At 32.5% G+C, this 23,034-nt stretch overlaps 4 protein-coding genes across 10 annotated transcripts in view; all 4 read left to right on the top strand.

Annotated features, from left to right (window-relative positions):
* Window positions 1–4: 4 nt before the first annotated feature.
* On the top strand, window positions 5–5,258 carry Dad1 (dolichyl-diphosphooligosaccharide--protein glycosyltransferase subunit). The gene is made up of 3 exons (XM_080181038.1): window positions 5–140; window positions 666–770; window positions 4,596–5,258. Exons 1-3 carry the CDS (start codon window positions 15–17, stop codon window positions 4,707–4,709), a joined length of 345 nt encoding a protein of 114 aa, XP_080037164.1. The 5' UTR covers window positions 5–14; the 3' UTR covers window positions 4,710–5,258.
* Window positions 5,231–11,650, top strand: mRpS18C (mitochondrial ribosomal protein S18C). Its single transcript, XM_080181018.1, has 6 exons — window positions 5,231–5,336; window positions 6,576–6,736; window positions 7,696–7,785; window positions 7,881–8,030; window positions 9,972–10,012; window positions 10,921–11,650. The coding sequence occupies exons 1-6, from the start codon at window positions 5,258–5,260 to the stop codon at window positions 11,009–11,011; spliced, it is 612 nt and encodes a 203-aa protein (XP_080037144.1). The 5' UTR covers window positions 5,231–5,257; the 3' UTR covers window positions 11,012–11,650.
* The window catches only part of LOC145335175 (uncharacterized), a 118,983-nt gene continuing 102,712 nt past the window's right edge, over window positions 6,764–23,034 (top strand). For all 7 annotated transcript variants that reach the window (XM_080180951.1, XM_080180937.1, XM_080180914.1 and 4 more), the window contains exon 1: window positions 6,764–6,798. The gene's annotated coding sequence lies outside the window, so the exon portion shown is untranslated. The remainder of the gene's footprint in view (window positions 6,799–23,034) is intronic.
* On the top strand, window positions 11,738–22,742 carry LOC145312375 (U5 small nuclear ribonucleoprotein 40 kDa protein-like). Its single transcript, XM_080151614.1, has 6 exons — window positions 11,738–11,806; window positions 17,476–17,561; window positions 20,475–20,643; window positions 21,097–21,160; window positions 21,374–21,494; window positions 22,646–22,742. The coding sequence occupies exons 1-6, from the start codon at window positions 11,738–11,740 to the stop codon at window positions 22,740–22,742; spliced, it is 606 nt and encodes a 201-aa protein (XP_080007740.1).

Raw genomic sequence — 23,034 nt, 5'->3', positions numbered from 1 at the left:
AATTCAAATTAAAAATGTCTGCCACCAGTCTGACCACTGTTGTCAACAAGTTCCTGGACGACTACACTAACAACACCCCCAGGAAGTTGAAGATCATTGATGCCTACCTCACCTATATCTTCTTCACTGGCGTTTTTCAGGTATTGGACACTTAACAGCTTGTCTATAGCTGCAATAACTTGATACTAATATTTACTTTTTTAGAAGCGAAGCTACTCTATGATTCACTTTGTCAGTCAGTCCTTAACGCTTTAGGGGAAACGTGATTTTCTCGGATCTTATTTATGGATTAAATATGATCACATACTACATAATTCAACAAAGTTTCATCTAGATTTGACCATGAATTGGCATGCTAGATCGATTACTAGCTTATATACAACATTATTTGTGTTTCTTTTAACATGTTTTATTTTTATATCTTTTGGGATATTCTTGTATTACGATTACGCTTTTAAAGAGTATTTTATTTTCCTTTTTCTAAGATTTTCTTAACAAAATATACTCGCCATATTTTGCTTTACAATTGTCATTATGCCATTGTATCTTCTAGTGGCTGCGCTCCTTTTCACTGACAATTTAGTAGTAAAATGCAAAAGGAATTTCACCAGTTTTTTTAAGAATGTCTTAATCTAGATTTGGTGTAACACAAATATATGTTTTAGTTTGTGTACTGCTGCCTGGTCGGAACTTTCCCCTTCAATGCATTTCTTAGTGGCTTCATCTCCAGCGTAGCATCTTTCATTCTGGGGGTCTGTCTCAGGCTTCAGGTAATTAATTGGGGATGTTTCGTGAATAATGTTTCATAGTAATGTATAAAACAACGACCATTGGGTCCAAAATTGTGACTAAGGAGAGGGGGGGGGGGGGTTAATGCAACCATCTCGTAATCAATGATTAAATGGCACTTAGAAATCGAATTTCGATCTGAAATTTTACATTAGTAATCCTTGGTAGGTCTATTTTCCCTAAATCGAACAAAAAGTTGGAAAAGTAACGGCTGGCGGCTCAGCCGTTCAGCCGTTTTTTGCCTATTTTCAGGGCAAATTTATCGTTAATTACGTAGGAATCAACTTTTAAGAACATATTTTTGGTTTAATTCATTTTAAATGATAGCAATAACCATTTTTTAAATTTCTAGTACCAACAGCTACCGGCTAGAACCGTTTGATAAGGTTTTTGAGCGACAAAAAGTATTATGTGGTTTCATGACTTATTTGCTCTTAAGATAGCCAAAAAATGGCAAAACGGCTAAGCCGCCAGCCGTTAGCCGTTACTTTTCCAATTTTTTCTTCAATTCAGGGAAAATTGACCTACCAAGGATTATTCATATTCATGATCAAAATTCGAATTCTAAGTGCCATTTAATCATTGATTACAAGATGGTTGCATAACCCCCCCCCCCCCCCCCCTTATTTTTGTTCAGTTCCTATAGGTATACTTTAAATATGTGGTATCTGTATTAGTTCGATACGAGTCAGCCAAAAAAATACGCTGTAAATCAGATTCAATTTTGAATAAGCTACTTTACTTATTTACTTTGTAATATACTCTTTGTCCAAAGGAATAATAGAAAGATTATAATTTGGGTAGGATGATAATATAACTAATAAAATTGAGTGCTAATCCTTTAGCTGGAAAATATTTGCCAATTCCTATAAATTTCGCCCACAGAAATTACTTTCTAGTAAGAAAATTTCATAACTTTTATACACTGTGTACCTATGAAATTAGCTTAACAAATAATTTTTTTCGATTTTATCAAAAAACTAGATTGTAGATTAGGTCATTAACTTTTTTCTTGGTTCTTATTAGCGATGCCAATCCGTCAAATTTTTGGACCGGATTCGGATTCTTACAAGAATCCGTCCTAAATATGGCGGATTCCGGATTCTTATTTTTGGAGGATTCGGATTCCGGATTCTAGCAAAAATTTTTTTAAATTTAAAATTTAAGTGCTACATATGTCCTAAAAATCAATGTTCTTGGTGTTCTCTATAATTCACTTTCGAGAATCGAACCAGATTTTAAAAGATTTTTTATATAATGATGATAATCTTTGCCTTCAAAAAGGGGGAGTTGAAAGAAAAAACTCAAGACGCTAATTATAGCCTTCCGAATCCGAATCCGCTATTAATAAACGGTTTCAGGATTAGGATTCCAAAATTGACCAAAAATTGGGCGGATTCCGGATCCCGGATTCGGATACGGATTGCCAACCCTAGTTCTTATAAGATAGTATAATTTTTTTAAGCATGTGAACCATTTCAATTAGTTGGGTTCTGTATTCAGCTCTTCTCAAGAAATGTTTGACTACCCTGTAAACTGAGAATTTATTTTACAGTAATGGTTTAAACAATATTCATCCAAGATTAAACGCAAGAAAAACTTAAGAATTACATAAAAATGTTGCATATGGATATTCAGCTTTTTCATTCTGTCAAACTATTTCTTTACTCCACTTTACTGCTCCTTACCCACTTCTCCTTGTTTGTACCCTAAACAAATTATATCCATTTAATTTTTATAAGAATGGCATTGCGTAAGGACGTTCAAACATTTTGAAAAATATGCTAGATTTAACCCCTTTCCATTTAAAAAGTAAGGTAATAATATTATATAAAAAAATCAGAAATACAAAAAAAGTTACACAATTGAATTTTAGGCGTTTCATACACCATATTTTTTTCCCCCCCGCCCATCGAACAAAAAACGTTGTCCTGGATTAATACCGAGTTAACTTTGTATATATTTTACCTTGGTTAATGAATATTTATGTAAAAACATAATATGTTGTATGATTTTCCTTCTAAGATTCAGCTGTAGTTTTTATATTTCTTCTCATTTATATTTACATACAGGGATACAGGAACAATGGGATATAATAATAATAAAATAATAGTTATTTCTCGCATCGTATCATAAACAGCTTTCCGCGGATATAGAATGTACAATTATAAGGTTAAACCCAGTTTTTTTAGCCCCGAGGTGCTGAAGGCACGGGTTAAAAAACTGGTTTTAATCTTATAATTGTATATTTCTATATTCGTAGAAAGCTGGATATAATACGATGCTAGACATAGGTTTTTCGTATGGATGAGAACCGGTTCCTATCCACCGGATTCGAATGAATACGAGAAAATAATTTTTTCAATTTTGATACTAAAAGATCTATAAGAATCAGAGTTGGCAACATGCTGATTCGATGCTGATAATGTGCATAATAGTTTGAGATAAGATTAGTTTTTTTTCTTCACATCCCTATTCCTCCTTGATAGGTAGATCTTATGTATTATTTATACAAAATATGAATATTTTGTATGTAGATTGTTGTCAGACTTACATACAAGCAATTTATTAAAATGTTCGGATCTACTGCAGTTCACGGTAAAATATTGCTGGTAAGCAATATTTCCAAAAATCTATGAATTTTAAGGGCTGCTAGCTGCCAAACGGCTAAACGTACAGATCATACCTGACCACCATTTTAAGCGGCATATGAAAGTAAACAAATAATCTGGAATAGCCAAGATCCAATTATGTGCAGGGAAAGCTTCACTGAAGAAAAACGCATAAAATAGGTCTTTTTCGCGCATTTCTCTGCACTGCGAGATAATTAAGCATCATTGATATATGGCTTTTCCAGATTATTTGTAGGCCTTCTTAAGCCGCTTAAAACAGTGTGCGGGCATGATCTGTACGTTCAGCTGTTTGGCAGCTAGCAGCCTTTAAAATTCATAGATTTTTGGAAATATTGCTTACCAGCAATATTTTACCGTGAACTGCAGTAGATCCAAATGTTCTTTCAGTTTGTACTAGGCCAGTGCTTTTTCTTCTATTTCATGCGAAGTATGAGAATAGAAAATTAAGATATTTTCAAGGATGCCTTCGAAACCGATTAATATCTACTAGATTAGATCCGGTTTTCAAAATCATGTATAGCATCGTATTACTGACAATTCTCGAGTCTCGGCCATTCAGGGGTTTTAATCTTATAATTTCAATGCATTTGCAATAAAAGACCAAAAATTTGACTTGAAAATTATGATTCAGTTAAATTTGTCTGTAAGGGGAGGAGGGAAGTTTTGACACATTTGCGTAAACCTGGCACCTAGGCTTTATCTTTGGACTGAGAGGATAGGTTATTAATGATATAATCATTCTTATATGATGAATTTCACGAAGTTTTAAGATTTTTTAGATAGGCATCCAGGTTCCGGAGCTCCAGGCCTCCAGGTGGTCTCTGGAGGGAGGAGACATTGGGCTGTTTATTACACTAGTCCCAAAGTTTTATATCAGTTTTCTTATTCGTTGGCTTAATAACTTTGAGGTTTTCAACTGAATTTTGACTGGTTGGTTTATTAAGTTCAGTATCCAAACGTTTCAACCACTAATAATAATCTACAGAAGGGATAATTTTATGTATCATCCTTGTTTATTATTGTTTATTGTTTGTATTCTCTTAAGAACCCAAGTAGGGTCATAGTAAGAGGTCTGAATTTTGGATGTACAATTTGTTCATTGTACATCAATTTATTGACCATTGTCTTATCGCTTTAGATCCCTGGTAATTAATAATCTGATTATTATTACAGGTGAACCCAGCCAACAAGAGCCAGTTTATCAGCATCTCCCCGGAGAGAGGATTCGCTGACTTTATCTTCGCCCATGTCATCCTTCACCTCATTGTCGTCAACTTTATTGGTTGAATCATTAGCACCACTGACTTGGTTGTTTAGGACTTTTTACACCATTTTTTACAAGCAAATTTTTAAGATAAACCAGTTTGAAATTAGATATTTAAAATTTACTAATTAAACAGCAAAAAATGCATTTAAAATTTAGTTATGTCGTGTTTTTTGAAGTTAATACCTATTTATTTATAATATTTTATCCTTAAAAGATTGTTAAAAAAACCGTTTTGTTAATTGTTAATATGATCATCACTACCTGATTTTGCGTGTTTTATTAAATGTTTATTTGAGAGAAAAAAGTTTTTGATTTACCTTATTTTTTACTTTTCTGAAGTAAAAAATGTGTTCCATCCAAAATAGGCAAGAAAATCCAGGAAACTTTTCTCTCTGTTATTTACTCACATTATTTTATTTATATCAAAATATTAGAAAAGGGAAAATGTAAATTTTATATTTCTCTTTACAAATCTACAAGATCCTTGCTTAATAATAGGTGGATTAATATTTACGTTTTCAACTTTTTATGTATTTTTGCATTGGTAATTGTGTGTTGTTTTCAGAAAATGGCAATGTTGTGTCTGAGGGGGAGTTCTGGGGGTAATCTGGCCCAAAAAAATATTAATTTTTCTTTTAATTTTATAGGTTAGTATTTTATCCTATACTCTAAAGTAATAATGTTTTTCTGTTTGATGTTAAAGATCTCTTAAAATGTTGTGCGAATTAGTTGTAGTTTTCAGGGAAGCTTTATAAATGTTTTGGGTTTAGACCATTTTCCTGCTGCCCCCCTTGAGGCAAGGGGATAAGTAGATAGTCCTATTATTTAAACTAATAAGATTTTTTTCTATATGTTAAATATTGGTCTTATAAGTAGATAGTAGTAGATTATTTAAACTAATAAGATTAAAGCAAAGTGTCCGTTTTTCCTAGAAAGAGCGTGTAACATGTGGTGTAAGTAATACTGCCCCCCTCCACCATGTTTATAAACTTGTTCTACCATTCGATAGCTCCAAAACCGAGGACAAGTAATCATGATTGGGTTTTACAAATTAACAGTAAAAAAAAACTATTAGCCAGTTAATTTTAAAGTAAGGGGTATTTTGGGCCATCTTTTGCTCCATGAAGGGAAGTACAATGTACATAAAGGGTATTATAATCCTATCCTATTATATAAAGTAGTAAGATATTTTTTTGTCTGTAGCGATGGATCTCGCTAACCGCTGAACCGATATGGTTCTCCTTTTCAATGAAGCTTCTTATATGTTCAGGGAAGGTTTTTAACTATTTTGGGGGAGGGTATCTTTGCCCCCCTAACAAAAATTGCCCCCACCCCCAAAAAAAATAATAATTTTTGCTACTTTTTCTTTTTAAAACACAAATTAAAAATGGGTTAGGGCAGGTGTAGTTTTTACCCCTCTAACTTTAATTGCCCCTAGAGGCTTCTAGGGGGCGTAGCCGCTAGAATATATATGTATATATTTACATACATATACAATTGCACAAAATCTTTTTAACTACCAACTCATTCTGGTTGATCAAAGTTGAGAAAGAAAAGTTTTGTTAAGAAATGTAACATCCAATTCTTGTTAAAGATTTGTCTTTTATATAAAATTGAAATAGATTATCTGTAGCTCTAAATATAAGTTTCTCGGTATGTTCATCAGTCACCTTGTATCTAACCAAAATGAAATAATTGTCGTAGTGAAGTAACTGTTATTTAATACTTCATCTAAACTGTAATTATTATCAATTTCTTCTTATTGTGTTATTTAAAGCCATCCATGTTCTTATATTGTAATTTTGATTAATAACACAATTAGTAATAGAATTTTTTCTATGTTAGTTACCTAACCCTTTAAAGAATGACGACAAATAATTTTTCAGTAAGCAGCTTTCACAGCAGCAGCGTGTTATGTAAGAGAAATGGGAAGAGACAAAGAAAGATACCAGAATGGAAGAAAGAAAAATTATCAGCCCCATGGTGGAAAAAACCTCCAATTGTGATGACTTCCCCCATTGCCAAGACTCCCCATCCCATTAATCAAGTAAGATTTTTTTCATTTTAAAACGACCAAGCTAATATATTGCTTGATTCACTTCTACAAGAAACAATCAAATGAATTAAAAATGATTGCTAAAATCTAAATATATCTTCATGTCTTAGGATATTGTATTTTTATTAAAAAATAGGTTGAAAAATATTTTATATAAAAAACTCTTTCAAAAGAAACAATGTTGGTTAGGTGTTGTTTCTTTCGTTTTAGTAACGAAATACTCTACAAGTCATCCCTGTCGTCTAGTCTGCTTAATACTTATTGGATCATCATAAAAAAAAAACACATTTCTCTTTGCTATTACAACACTCAAACATTTAAGATATTTTTATAATTTTATGTAACTTGATTTGGATTTTCTATATACAGTGTGTTTATATGAGAACAATTTTGAAAGCAATTTTACCCCACTTATAGTTATCAGAATGTAGTTAGCATTGTTTAAGCGGATTTTCTGTATATAAAGGGAGGGGACATTTTCAGGGGTGTATATTCTGCAAAAGATTTATTTTTTTTCCCCTGCTACAAATTTTTTTATTTTTCTTCCCCCCCCCCCCCCCCCAGATTTTTCTCACCAAGTAGGGGAAAATTGGAAAAATATTTAAAGAACTCTATATTTTATTTATTTTATCCCTCCTACCACACTTTTTAAAAAGTTTTTTTCACCAAGGAGGAGGGGGAAATGGAAAAAATGTTTTCAGTTTTCTTAATTTTTACATTTTTTTTCCCTCCAACCACTTTTTTTTATTTCCCCCCCCCCCCCCCCCTGAGCAGGGGATCCCATGTAGAATATACACCCCTGGACATTTTTTGGGTGGATGGTGTCCCTTCTGCAAAGCAAATCATTGTTAGCATTAGCAAGATCTTAAGTTTCAACCGAACGGACTTCTATTATAGATTATATTGCTAGCTATTAAAAACTAAATGTTTTGATTGTCTAATGATTTTAGTTTGAATCTGTGGAAGATGAATTTTTATCAACAGTCCAGCAGAAGTCTTGCTGTGATCACCCTGTAGACATTGATGATCCATATTCTAAGGTAAATATTATTATTATTACCCTTTAGACATCGGTGATTTAAAAAAATCTAATTCTACTTAATAAATTTTCTTAAATTAATCTTTGATTTTTTAGGAACCAAAAATGTGCGTCCTTTGTCCCCGCCAATACGAGGAGAATATTTTACCCAGCTATAAAAATCCAAAGCTGCTGTCTCAGTTTGTTTCACCGCACACGGGCCATGTATATCAGTCACACATCACTGGACTGTGCAAATATATGCAGGTATTTTTAAATATGTATGCTAAAGTAGCTGGATGTGTGTCCCGTAAGAATTATAATTTGTTAACCAGTATGGCTTCGAAACTGATAATTAGCCGCTGCTGGATTGAAACTTCTTCTGGTCCATACAGATCAGTAATTGTTTCGCATTATACATAATATTCCGCGAATGATAAAATACCTAATATAGTAAAAAAATCTTTATTGTCTTTAACTTTTTAAATCTTTGCTTTTGTTAGCTGTTTTTTAATCCGATTGTAAAATTTTGGGCTTTTCTTACCGTCCCCCACAATGCAGTGATAAAGATTCGAAATGGATCCAATATGTTAGGGGGAAACTACTAGGTAGTTAATATCATTTTATTAAAATAAAAAAGAATTACATTATTAATTTGCTTTTGTCAAGTAAATTAAACCGAAAAAAAAATAATATTATTTCTCGTATTCATTCGAATCCGGTGGATAGGAACCGGTTCTCCTCCAAACGAAAAAAACTATGTCTAGCATCGTATTATATTCAGCTTTCTACGAATATAAAAAATTATAAGATAAAAACTAGTTTTTTTAGCCCCGAGGTGCCGCAGGCATTCTATATCCGCGGAAAGCCTTTTATAATTCGATGCGAGAAATAACTATTCCAGTATGGCTTACAAACCGTTTAATATACACTGGATTAGAACCGTATCTCAGCCATACAGAAAAAAAGACATAATAATCATAAAATTAATACCCGCTTTGTTAGTCCGGGTCTTCAGCTTCTCGTGGCTAACCAAACTGGTTTAATATTATAATTTTTTAATTTTACTATCCGCGGAAAGCTGTCTATAAAACGATACAATAAATAACTATTCTTATTGTTTCCTCTTTCCTTATAAATCAATTATACACCCATTATGAAATGATTGTTTGAAATAGGATTACAGGGAATTTAGTTATTTTTTCTTGGAAAATATAATTGTGAGAGGAATGAAGATATTCTAATCTTTTTAAGGCCATGTCCGTCAGTATTTATGCAAATATTTAAAAGATATAGACATCCTAGGTGACGGTAGCTAATCACATTCCAACAGAACGGGGCCAAGGCAAATACCCAATCATCCAAGGGGGGGGGGGAAGTTCTGACACATTACACATTTGCGTAAACGGTGAGTATAGGCTTTATCTTTGGACTGAGAGGATAGGCTATTAGGGATAAAATCATTCTTATATGATGAATTTCCCCCAGATTTAAGATTTTTTGGATAGGCCTCCAGGTTCCGGAGCTCCCGGCCTCCAGGTGGTATCTGTACAGGTAAAAGTGAAAAAAAAAAATTTTTTTTTTAAAGTTACAGGTCAACTTATAAAACAAAATATGCATCTTTTTTAATATTATTCACATATTTGAAGAAAAAATATGCATATTTTGTTTTATAAGTTGATTTTAAACTTAAAATTTTTTTTTTTTTTCATTTTTATCTGTACAGAGACCACCTTGAGGCCTGAAGCTCCGGAACCTGGAGGCCTATCCAAAAAATCTTAAATCTGGGGGAAATTCATCATATAAGAATGATTTTATCCCTAATAACCTATCCTCTCAGTCCAAAGATAAAGCCTATACTCACCGTTTACGCAAATGTGTCAGAACTTCCCCCCCCCCCCCTTAAACCCCACTATAACATGATTAACATAGAAAAGTCACATTATAGCAACGAAGGACGATGGGTACTTCACAAGAATATAAGCAATAGAAAACTTTAAATATTTTCATCTATCAAAATATCGAATTAAAATGCCTACAACTTTTTTGTCATTGAAGCTAAAGGCTTCAAATTTGGGGTATTAGGTCCACTTGTGGCAGTCTTTAAACTGTTAGATCGGTATATTTCTTGCAGACTTTCTTTAATTTATCATGCATAACTTTATTTCATTTTTTAATATTGTTTTTATGCTATTTCTTTATTTTCAGGGAATTGTGGAGTTGGAAGTTACACGTTCTCGAGCTGCAGGAAAACATTCATCTTTTTTTTTATAAGCGCGGCTACTGTATAAGCTTTAGACCCGTCTGTCTCTAGGTCTTCTTGAACTTTAACGTTTTTGTCAGTTTTAATAGCTATATACATTTAATAAATTTTCTGAATTTGGTTCCTAGCTACGCTTCTTCTGGAAGTAGTTATTCTTGTTATTTCCACAATCCTCTCTAATACAGAACAATAATAAGAACATCAATTAATTGATGTGCAAAAAAAGATTTATTAAGATAAATCCTGCTTTAGAATAGAATTCTATTATATTGCATTAACAAACTAATAAAACCTCTTTTTTTTAAGTAGTGCAACATTTATATATAAATTGTACGTCTGTTCGTTAAAAGAATTTGTTGTGAAAAATGAAAAAAAAAATCTTGTTAAAAACATTTAAATTTTTCTAATTATACCTAATAAAAATAGATTGCTGGTGCTCTACTTCATGAGAGAGGGTGGGGACATTGGACTGTATATTACACTGGACCCCAAAAAGTTATAATCAGTTGGCGTTTTCTTATTCGTTGGCTTAACAACTTTGGAGTTTTTTATTGAATATTGATTAGCTGTTCAAACGTTTCAAACACTGATTATAATTTTAGGTATCCTTATTGGTGATGTACAAAAAGGAAATAATAGCTTTCGCAATATTCCCTAAATTGTAAGCAAGCTTCCAGTCAAATGCGCTTATTATGTCTAACTGTTCTTAAAGTTGACCAAACGCATATTTACAAACAGTTTGACCTAATAAGCGCATTTGACTGGAATCTTACAACTTCACGGAATTTTACGAAAGCTACTATTCCCTTTTCAGCCATTGTATCATCTCTTTGGGATCCCTGCTACTTTGTAGAAAAAATATGTATCAATAAATGATGAATGTATTACCTCAGGCTATATGTCTACAAAAGTAATAGATCCTCTGTACCTGCAAGATCCACCCCTATTCAACCCGGGCAAACCAATTAAACCTAACCCTTGGTAAATCTCTCAGACTTAGGAACACTGCATACTAACTGGATAGAAGAATATCATTATAACAAACAAGTGTTCTGAAGATTGAGCTAATTTGCAATATGAATTGTGTTTTTTACAATAATTGTTGAAGACTAAAATATGGATGATATTATTTGTACTAAGCCTGCTAAAATCTAGGCAAAATAAGTTTTTATTGTTTTCATGTTAATATCCTTAAATTATGTGTGTAGATAACAATTCAAAACGTAGTTTTGCGCATTTCTTGTTTAATTTTTTAACTTTTTGTTTTACAAACATTCAAAGAAACCAATATCAAATGAACAGTTATATAACTAACTGAATAATATACATAGCTACTATTGTTTGTATTTACCATGTAGGGAGTGTACGTAATTAATAATAATAATAAATCAATCTTCAACCCTTTCTTTCCCTAAGTTTACCAATACTACCAAAGGTTCATAATTTTAATCACATTAAATGATGGAAAATAAAAATAATTGTCCATTTTGGTATCCCTGATATTCTGTAATATATCCAGCTCATGCAGTGTGGAAGTGATGGGTTAGTTAATACTACATTAACATTCACAATTATAATTCAATTCATTGTCAGTACAACTAGTTTATTTTCCTTGTTTTTTTTCCAACTTTTCAACAAAAAAAAAATTGGCTATTTTTACCACCAAAAATTAATTCTAGATAAATTTTCAGAAGTAAAAAAATATTGTAAAATGCCAGAAAAACGCGCTGCCCAGGAGTTGGCGATAATGCCGGTCTCCAAGAAGTCCAGAGGAGAGATGGTGAGTTAAATGTTGTTAAAAGCGATGCTACTGTATAACTCTAAATGTCCCTTCGTCTGTCTGAAAGCTACATTTAAGGGAAACCATCGTATTCTTAATATGTAAATGTTGATGTGAAGATTTAAATGGCCCATAAGCTTCTATTTTATAACTAATTTTTTTTCTTTATGTCCGTCTTTTACACTATATTGGATTTAATTTTTCTTTGGGAGATGGAGGGGGGGGGAGGTGTGATCCATAAAAAATGTGACTTATGTTTTGCTTTACTGATATTATGTAAAGTTAGCATAAAATAAGTAAAAATGAGGAAAGCAAAATTAACACTGTTATTTAAGGGAGGGTGAGGGGGGGGAGTTCCATGAAAAATGTTGTCCCTTAGTCGTCTATTGATAATTTAAATCACATCCCATCTTCACAGTTAACCTTTGTCCTGTTAAATATAACCCAAGTTTAATGCCATGAAAACTTTACACAATGTTGTATTGATGTTTATACTTAGATATGTAAATTAGTGTATATGTCTTTACTTGTTAATTATACAATTAAGTGTGGGATGTATTTAGTATTTATTAATATATTTATTGCACAATGTAATGCGATGCGTATTGTGTAATGTTTATTAATGATTATTATCAAGTTCCTCTTATTCCTATTAACACCAAAATCAAAATTTTCTTAAACTAAATGTTTTAAAGCACAACTACTTGTAGCCACGCAATTTGTGGTTTTAAAACGATTTCATTTTTTTACACACTCTTTATTAGGTATACCTTCAAAAGCTTTGGTATTTCAAAAAAGATTTTCATTATTATTTTAATACGATCATTGAAATATTATTTGCTTCTTGCTGCTATTTTGCTTGCTTGACTAAATTGTCCTAGACTCAAATAATTCCTGTGTTTGGCTATTTAAAACGTATAAATACAATACAAATAAAAATTCCATGTAGAACAATAGCATTATATGATGCTAAAAATAAACTTTTTATGGCTCTTTCTGGCTGAGTAATGCACTGAAATAGGGCACTTGTACAGAATATTAACCATAACTTACCCAGGATAATCAATCATTCCACAAACAATGTCTCTTTCATTCACTCTTTCTTTCTCTCTCTCTCTCTCTCTCTCTCTCTCTCTCTCTCTCTCTCTCTCTCTCTCTCTCTCTCTCTCTCTCTCTCTCTCTCTCTCTCTCTCTCTCTCTCTCTCTCTCTCTCTCTCTCTCTCTCTCTCTCTCTCTCTCTCTCTCTCTCTCTCTCTCTCTCTCTCTCTCTCTCTCTCTCTCTCTCTCTCTCTCTCTCTCTTTTCTATAATATGCATTATGTACATAGACTCTTTCTTATGTAGAATTTGATAAAAAGAAAAAAAAATACAAGAAAGAATGCTTATTTTCGTTAGTGGCAAAAATAAGTTTTAAGCTTTTATATGTCAGTCAAATGGCCAATTTTATCCTACAAAAGCAATAGTCTTATCTAGTGAAGTTCGGAAAGGGGTATCAACACCCCCACCCCCCTCCTCCCCTACAACAGGATTTGAGTTAGAACTGCCTTGCACTTTTTTCTTCCTCTCAATGCTTCTTTCCCCTTCCCCTGGAAAATCACTGTGAACTGTTTACTTGTTCACGAGTCTTTGTTACCTATATTGTTTAAAGTCAATTTTCATCAGATAACTTCATATTTTAAGAACTATAAAAAAAGCAATCATAAAATAACATCATTTTAAGAGTAACTTTGCAGTAAAAAAAAGCTGAAACAAGAGTATTATCCTGAGATTCTTATTATGGTCAGAACTACGTGCAAAGAATTGTATGCACAGACATCTCAACCAGCCATAAGGTGCTACAAAATGTTATATTTTTTTTCTTGTATTTATTCGAAACCAATTGATATCCAGGGGATTGGAACCGGTTTTCATCCATACAAAAAAATATGATAAGCATCGTATTATATGGGGTAGCGTGGGTTAATTGCGGTAGGGGGGGGGGGGTCAATTCCGGTCACCCCTACCAACTTTTAAAACTTTTTTTAACGATGTTTTGATCTTCAGAAAAGCAAAGTTGTAGTTTATTGCCTATTCTTTCATTTGTTACTTCAGCAAATGTTTGCCAGACCACTCCTTCTATGATTTCTTTGCCCTCAAAAATAGCCAAAAAAATTGGGGGAAAATTTCCAAATAGGCCGTGTTAAACCTAAAATTGTGAAAAAATGCGTCCTCAGGGTTTTTGTAAATGAAAACTATGGCCTTCAGTTATTGTTTGCAATTAAAGGCATTGTTCTAACTTTATTTTTTATAATTTTTTTTCATTAAAAAAAAGTTGGGATATTCCGGTCAGCATTTTTTTTTCGTATAAGAGGGTGTTTGCGATTTTTGCCCGGATTGGATTTTTATGTCAAATCGGCTAGGATTGAGCTAGAAAGGTGTTTAAGGTGTCTATAGAAAGCTCTTTGCATTCCCTAACAAAAACTCTACAGGATATGGGTTCTAATATTTAAACCTCAGCTTTTCATTCATAGTTTAAAATTTTGAAAAAAATTATTTTAAGTGGGTGTACCCCCCCCCCCTCAGTCAAGTTACCGGAATTACCCCACGCGTTGGGTAATTTCGGTATAGGCCACCCGCCTCCCTTTAGGCCGATTTTTACCGACTTCTAGTTGCGAGATCTTAATTGGACTAAGACAGGCTTCTTCCTTATTGCCTTATCATTCATTTTCGATCAAAAAACCGGAAAAGGGTTTTGGGAGTATGTTTTTTTTAGGTTGAAGCAAAAAGGTGACTGGAATAACCCCACGCTACCCTACAAATATAAAAATGTTCAATCATAAGATTAAAACCATTTTATAGCCCGTGCTTTCGGCATCTTCGGGCAAAAAAAACTGGTTTTAATCTTATAATTGTACATTACACCGACTCAGAATTACCACTTTTAAAAAAAAAATTCAATGGGCGCGCTGTTTCATTCCTTTTATGATATAATGACCATAAATACCAAAAAAAGTGTTCTGGTAGCTTCGGCACCTCGGGGCTAAAAAAAATAGTTTTAATCTTATAATTTTACATTTTATATTCGTGGAAAGCTGTTTATAATACGATACGAGAAATAACTATTATCATGTTCAGAAAACAATAGGTATCATGAAAGAATATTATAAAAGGACAAATAAATCCTAATATTGATTTCCATTGAATGCTTCACTTTTTTCATGACAAAAAAGCGATTTATAGAATATAAGGATTAAAATTAAGTCCAATTTTAAAAATGTGATATAAAATAGTGTTTTTGTAGGACCATGTGCAGCCACCTCCTATACAACCAATATGCTAAAAATCTCATGAATAAAATTGAGGCATAATCTCATATAAATATTGCCAATATTATAAAAAAAATGTGAAAATGTTTGCAGATAAAAACCTGCAGGCTTTTTGCATAGATTATGCGCTGATTTAGACACATGCATTTTTATGTCACATTTAAATAAAGTAAATACTTAACCTGATACATAATATTTATAATAGATGCTAGGGGTGCAACTGCTTGTGTTACATAATTGAACACTTATATAATATTAGTGATCATTATACAAGCCACATATGTGTGTGTGTGTGTGTGTGTGTAAGTGGGAAATGGTAATTAATATAAGCCGGTGTCATCTCGAATTTAACAGTTAGGCTACCTTTACCCACCCCTTTCCTTGAATTTCTTTTGAAAACCAAGCTTTTCTATAATTGTGGTCGACACATCTGTATGTACGTCCGTAACAGATAGCTCTTTTCGTTAATTAACTTATACATGTTAGAATTATCCATTCGTTTTTAAGCTTTGCAAGGTGATTCCTCTAACAGTTAGTTATGATTAAGGAAGTGTTGCAACTCTATAATCGTTACCAGAGAGTCCTTGCATTCATTTAAAATATGCTTCCATATTTTTGTATGATATAATTATCTTATTCATCTGATTTTTGGAATAGTTATCCCTAGGACAACAGGGTGTAGTATTATAATCGAAGCATCTCTGTAATAAAACGTGAAAAAGAAAGGTCAAACCGCCATTATTTTTCCTGCGACAGCCCTTAATTATGCGTGGCTATTTTTACCCAACTAAAATTAACTAATACAACAAATTAGCCCTAGAGAGGTGGGCAGGTTGTAGTTGTACTCCACGTTTTTAAAGGGTATTGCTTTAATCCTAATTATCTCATTAAAGGCTGGTGCATCCTGGGCCTTACACTAATAAACGCCTGCTATAATTTCAACTGCATTGTAATTGAATTCTTTTTCTTGCTTCATTAATGTCTTTTGCGTCATCCATTTTTTGAGACTACTGCTATGTCAGTCGCGAAATTGATAGGTTGTAAGACTTGCGAAAAAATTAGAAGAGTTGGTTGTCTGATAACTCTTGTGTGATGTAATACCCATTGTTATTAAATTACACATATCGTAGAGTTGATAGGTTCATAGAAGGAGAGGACACTGGCAAATATTTTATTTTTCTTAATATTTGTAAGTTACCAAAGAAAAAAGTATGTTACGTATCGATAATAAGAATAATCATTATCATATTCATTCATTCATCTAAAACATTTATTTAGTGCTAGACTTTCTATGAATAAAATAAAATACTTATTCCTCTGTATATAAAGAGGTCAATGCAAGCTAGGATGCAAATATCCATTGTTGTAAATCATAGCATTTTTCAATGAGAATTTTTTAATTTGTTTTTTTGTTCCCGTGTTTGCTCTAATACTGATATATATTTTCTTACATATTACATGAATGAGAACCTAAACAAAACCTTCGTCACTGCCCCTTTAAACTTTTAATTGAGAGGCTAAGTATTTAATGTTTGAATTTTAAACAGCTCCTGATTGCTGAGATGGGTTTTTAAAAGATGCTGCGTTTTTTCTCGACATTTTTTACGCTATGAATAACAAGCGCGGCATTCGCGAAATCTAAACAGAGTATACAACTTAAGAATTCAAAATTTTAAAATTATTATTTTAGCCATTTGTATAATGTCTAATATAGCTCTAAAAAGATATATTAATTGATATGCAGCAAAAATGGATTTAAGATATTTTGTTTTTCTTGTAACAAGGCTGTACCAACAAAAGCGAAACAATTAAATGAATAGTTGTACACTCTGTTTAGATTTCGCGAATGCCGCGCTTGTTATTCATAGCGTAAAAAATGTCGAGAAAAACGCGGCATCTTTTAAAAACCCATCTCTGAAAAATGTAACTGCAAAACGTTACTAATTGTAAAGAAGCTTCGCTTCACAAATGATTGTAGATTATAAAAAAACTGACCGAGAAGAGAAAAAAGATAAATGTTATTACAAGGATAACCCAATTACTTTATAGTGTTTATTTACTTGGTTTATAATATTTTTATTTATCGACCTGTATCTTTTATTGTATCTATATAATGTAGTCTTAAAGATAATATATTGTTATACTAAGCGAAGCTTTTCTAATGGAATATCCTACCAACCCATCAATATTTTACAACTTTGTAGCGCCAATACAAAATGGTTACAGCGTAAGTTGTAGTTCATTTTTAGACATATATACTATCTGACGGTTTTGCGGGGCTAAAAAATAATGTATTTTGGATAATTTCATCCGAATTTCCCATTCTTACTCTTTTTATTATCTTATAACTTTAACTCTAATTTAGGTTGTGGTTGGGAATCGATCCCGTGCCATCATGGAGGCTGCCCCAGCTAGAACTTCAAATATGGAGGCCCCCATCATGCTTCTCAGGTAAAAAGACGACATTTGATTAGATAGCTCTGTGATGTTATTGTAGGTTATCGAACACCTTGGTAAAGTCAAAGATACACAAATTCAAACTAACAACTAATAGTAACTTGCACAGCACAATTAGCAAGACTTGTCAAAAAATGTGCTGACAATAATTCCCCGTGGCACTATTTGCATCTAGTTGTGCAAGCAATGCATTGAACCTAAGAAAAGACATATCTTGCATATGAAACAATACAATATAAGCATAGAAAATTGAGGAAATAAGTGGTGTAACTTGTATTTTTCCACTTAAAAGGAGTATTTAATTTCTACTTTAGGGCGGGTGAAGAAACGGCGGAGGAAACACCACTCCTGCCGTTTTTTTTTTTGCTTTTTCTTGCCAAATTATACTACTTTGAATCAGTGTTTTATTTTGCTTTCATCAAATAAAGTTAAAATCAAACATTAAGATTTATAATTAAAGTAGTTTATACGAAACGGGTTAAGATTGTTAAATTATACTCTTAGATTGGTTTAATTTACTTTTAATCCCAGGAAAATTTATATGCATAAACTTATACCTACTACATACTTTTTCTAGCTACCTACTAAAGTTCGAAAATGTATAATATAATATGCAAAATAAACAAAATAAGGCCATCAATCAGGGGGTAGACCTGAACTCCGGGTATATTCATCACATAAATGAGACAATAATTGGGCAACATTTGTATGGAGGACTCGCATAATATGCAAATGGATGGACACAGGAAGTTAAAATGTATTAATTTGCTGGGATAAAGGAAAAGGTTTCAAAGTTAGGACTTTATTTAGAATATTTGCTTCTAAGAATTTGCCCTGGGTTTATTGTATTTTCAAGGTGCAGCTACTCTTTAATTATGGAAGGTAAAAAAACTGGAAATTACTGTTTGATACTTACCGTTGTTTTTCTTGTTATAGCTTTTTATTGCTACGCTACTTTCAGCTATTATCGTGCTGTTGATTATTCTCCATTAACAACCCAGGTCCAGCGTAAAGCTTCCCTGTAATAAAGTGATACTTCTGAAAAATAGAGTTTACTCAGTCACATATAATTTTGTATTAATTTGTCATTCATTCATTTATCCTTGTATACCTGTGTTAATAAATGAATGTTCATAGTGGCTTCAGTCTAGTCCCATGCTACAAATGTATTTTACATTGTGAAATATACAAGCAAACACTTGGCATTGGATGACATTCACCATTAATGCAAGTGCAAAATCGCGATTTTGATGTTTCTGTTTTTGTTAGGCAAGTAGATAAGGTTAGGTTTAGAACAGCCACGCAGGGTTTTCTCTCCTACCCAAAAATAAGTTTTTAAAATTAGGGGATGGGGGAAGTGTGTACAAGGTGGTATATATAATCGAAAATACTCTTATGCAAAAATTCTTTTAAAATCATTTATTTTAGGTATGTTTTCATATAATATTTTATTTTCACCTTAGGTTAAATAACCATATTTATAGACATATTTTAAAAATGTAAATTATTTTGTCTTCCATAACATAATGAAAGTTTGACAAGTCACTTTGTTTTTCCTATATTTTCCTCCGGAAAATATTCAGTAGGTAATAATATTTTGTTTCATTTGACAAAAATAGATTTTCAAAACGTAATAACTGATACGTCTATAGTTGGAAATGCGTAATCAAGAGTGTTTATGTCAAGTTTGGCAGACACGTTTATTATGGACGTATAGCAGACAATAGCTAATTATAGAGAAGACTAGCTATTCTTACCATCAAATAACTTCACTTTATTTTAGTTGATCAACTTTATTGAATACACAAATGGTAAAATAAGCAAAATTATATAACTGATAAATGTATAATTATCCAGGATTGGATTTTTAAAGTAACTGTGGCGTCCACACCTAGGGACTCGAGCCTACAGCTACAGGGGGCGAACCTAGCTATGCAAGATTCAAATGCCAACTAGCTCCCTTTGGCTTTGCATATATATATTTGCAAGCCGCAGCTTGCAATATCATGACAGCTACCCCTCAGAATCGCTTTTGAGAAAAAGCAATTCCTGATTACTTATTAAGTTAACCAGATTTTTTTTTTTAAAGAAATCGCTTGACAAAAGTCGCCCATTTCTTAACTTACTTTGTTCATTATTGTCCATAACTCTAAAAGGGAAATTGGGAAATATTTACTCTCTTGCTATAAGATAATTGACTTAAAATTTCTGATGAAGACTGGTTTGTGTACTTTACCTACACCTTCTCTATAGCTTATGAAATCAGTCCATGTTTTATTTAAAAACTACTTATGGAAATTCTGTCCTTGATGGTGTAAAAATTTTATGATTTACATGATATTAGTATGGATTCTGTGTAGTTTTTATTTATACCACGAAGAATAATCATGTTGAGTGGGAATTCGAGGAATTTTTTGTTTACCTTCAAAGTTTCGCGTGCATTTATACCACCATACATGTTTTTATATAAGCATTAGAATTTATTTCCTTTGAGGAGAGCAGTTGCTCTTTAAGTAGGTAGAGTTTGCTTAATTCCGTCCTTTGAAGCTTATTACATATTGAATTATTGTTTGTGATTTTCGATAGATTTTAAAAAGATAAAGATAAATAAATTGTAATAAAAAAACAGGAAATTTGAAGAAATATTATTCATTGACAATACATGCAAAAAAAGCTTTATATCAAATATTATTTTAATTTGTTATTTATCTGTTACGAAATACACAAATGTCCATATTTCATGAATTACTTGGAATCTCAGGATCAGGTAATTTTCAAACTGACCTGTTTCTTTATATTAGGCAGGTTTTAGGCTATTGATTTCAATTGATGTAAAATTACCCTTAATAATTTGCATAAAGTAAGTTAGTATTATTTTAGTTTTCGCACATTATTGTTTAATTTCAGTGGGCACAAGGCCGAGATATACACCGCCAAATTCCATCCCTCTGGTAACTGGTTGGCCAGCGCAGGCATGGAGAGGTTGGTCTACCTCTGGAACGTGTATGGGGAGTGTGAGAACGTGAGCATCATGACTGGTCACTCAGGGCCCATCATTCAGCTTTGCTTCACTGATGTAAGTAATGTTATATTAGATTTTTTTACTTTTAAGGAACAACAAACATTTTTAGTGAAACACATTAGACAGATTTGTTAAGAATTATGATAATTGAAAATCATTTTAAGTAATACTATGTAGGTTTACCAATTTCTCTTTTTATGCCCTGAAGGAAGAGGTCATATGACACTTTCTCTCATTGGTTGGCTTCAAAACTTTGGGTACTTTTATCAAATTTTGTGTAGTTTGTTCATACAAACAGTACCAAAGCTTTTCTGCCAAAAATTCTACAGAAGGGGTAATTTTGTTAGTTATCTTTGGGGATATACATCAATACATTGTCCATTATCTAATATATTTGTACGTAGTTAAAATGATATTTTTAGTACGAATTATGTGCCTTTCATTTTTCCTTTACCTACAACGCCCATAAATTAAAAGTTATTATACAAACCTTACCTGTCTTTTCAGGATGGAGACACAATCTACACAGCTAGCACAGATAAGACAGTGGGTGTTTTTGATACAATGACAGGTACTTTACATATTTTAGGGTAGATTATCATGTAAGTTAAGAAATGAATAATCAAATTAGGCAAAGAGTTTTGACTCATGTGTTGTAATTAAAAGAAACCATTTGTTTTTTTTTTCATTATTGTTGTCAAAATTTTGGTTTTTGGACTATTTGGAAGGATGAATGATTTATCATTTATTGCATTGGCAAATCACTATATCCCTGCTTATTTAGGACAGAGAATCAAGAGGTTTAAAGGTCACGAGGGAATGGTGAACACAGTTGCAGTGGCCAGAGATGAGAGACCCCTCATTGTGTCTGGAGGTGATGATTGTCATGTCAGAGTTTGGGACAGGTACAGTTTTAAGCTGCGGAGCTTCTCTAGAACAAGGTTTTGTCCATTCGTCACTCTTGAGAGTAAGGGACGAAGTCTCTACTTTTAATACGAGACTAATTAAGCTGTCATTTTGCGCATTCCTTAATGAAGAAGGTGAAGTGTATGTTGTATTGAGAACTAACATATTTTTACCAAAAGATTGTATTTGATATACTATCTAACCATGTCCACTTAATGCTCATGTTTACCAATACGAACTTTATAGTTTAATAAAAGATTTATCCACAAAAGAAATGCTATTTCTAAGAAATATCTAAATATCTGAAGTGGTTGATGTAAAGCAGGAACTGTATCCACAGCCGCTCCGTCAATTTTATGCATTTTGAAACTAAGTCATCTAAACATTATTAAGTCGCATTCTCAAAGAAATCATTATTTTATTTTACAGCCGTACTTTTTTAAGAACACGGAATGAAGCCGCATAAACAATTTTCGGCTGTAGATACCTTATGTAAAGATTTATTTTATTACAGAAATAGATCTTTGTCAATACACTTTCTATTAAAGTTTTGTGCAAAAATAAACTTTCTGTACATCAAAAATATTAGATTATGGTTTGCTATTTTACCTTATTGAGTATCCATTTCATTTTGTTTTAATTACCTACATACAAGGCATTTGATTTAATTATTAGACAACCAAATAAAAGAAATAATACTTTAGTAAACAGTAACAAGCCCTTTTCACTCCACAAATTGAGCATAGGCCGCGCACCTGACATAGCAGCAGTAGGAAGCATTTTAAACGTCTTTAGTTATGACGCGGTGTCGGACCGAGATTCGAACCTATCACCTTCCCGACGACGTGCTGATGCGCTACGTGTTGAGCCACGGTCGCGGGTACTCTTTAGTACTTTAGTACCTACAATTATTTGAAATTAATTTGTAATGGGGGGGGGGGGGGGGGTTAAAAACCTGTGAATTTTCTATGTTTTATTTGGAGAAATCATGTTGTTAAATTTTATTGTATTGTTCAATCATTCTGTCAACAACAAAAAGTCTGAACTACGGGAAGAATTCATATTGATAACTAAAAAAGCAGTTAAACGATTCAAAGCGATCAAAACCGTTTAAAATCTTTTTCAGTTGTAACTTAAATGATTTTTTTAGGCGTCAAAGATTACCTGTCCACAGTTTAAACAATGAATACCAAGTAACTGCAGTCACATTTACACATGATGCTAAACAGGTGAGAACAAGGATATGATAGTCCATAGTTTAAACAATGAATACCAAGTAAATATAGTTATATTTACACATGATGCTAAACAGGTGAGAACAAGGATATGATAGTCCATAGTTTAAACAATAAATACCAAGTAAATATAGTTATATTTACACATGATGCTAAACAGGTGAGAACAAGGATATGATAGTCCATAGTTTAAACAATAAATACCAAGTAAATATAGTTATATTTACACATGATGCTAAACAGGTGAGAACAAGGATATGACAGTCCATAGTTTAAACAATGAATACCAAGTAACTGCAGTCAC

This window comes from Acartia tonsa, chromosome 2, assembly GCF_053477335.1.
Source record: "Acartia tonsa isolate MP-2025a chromosome 2, ASM5347733v1, whole genome shotgun sequence".
NCBI lineage: Eukaryota > Metazoa > Arthropoda > Copepoda > Calanoida > Acartiidae > Acartia > Acartia tonsa.
The sequence above is the reverse complement of the archived record's forward strand: the minus strand, read 5'-3'. Positions and strand labels throughout refer to the sequence as shown.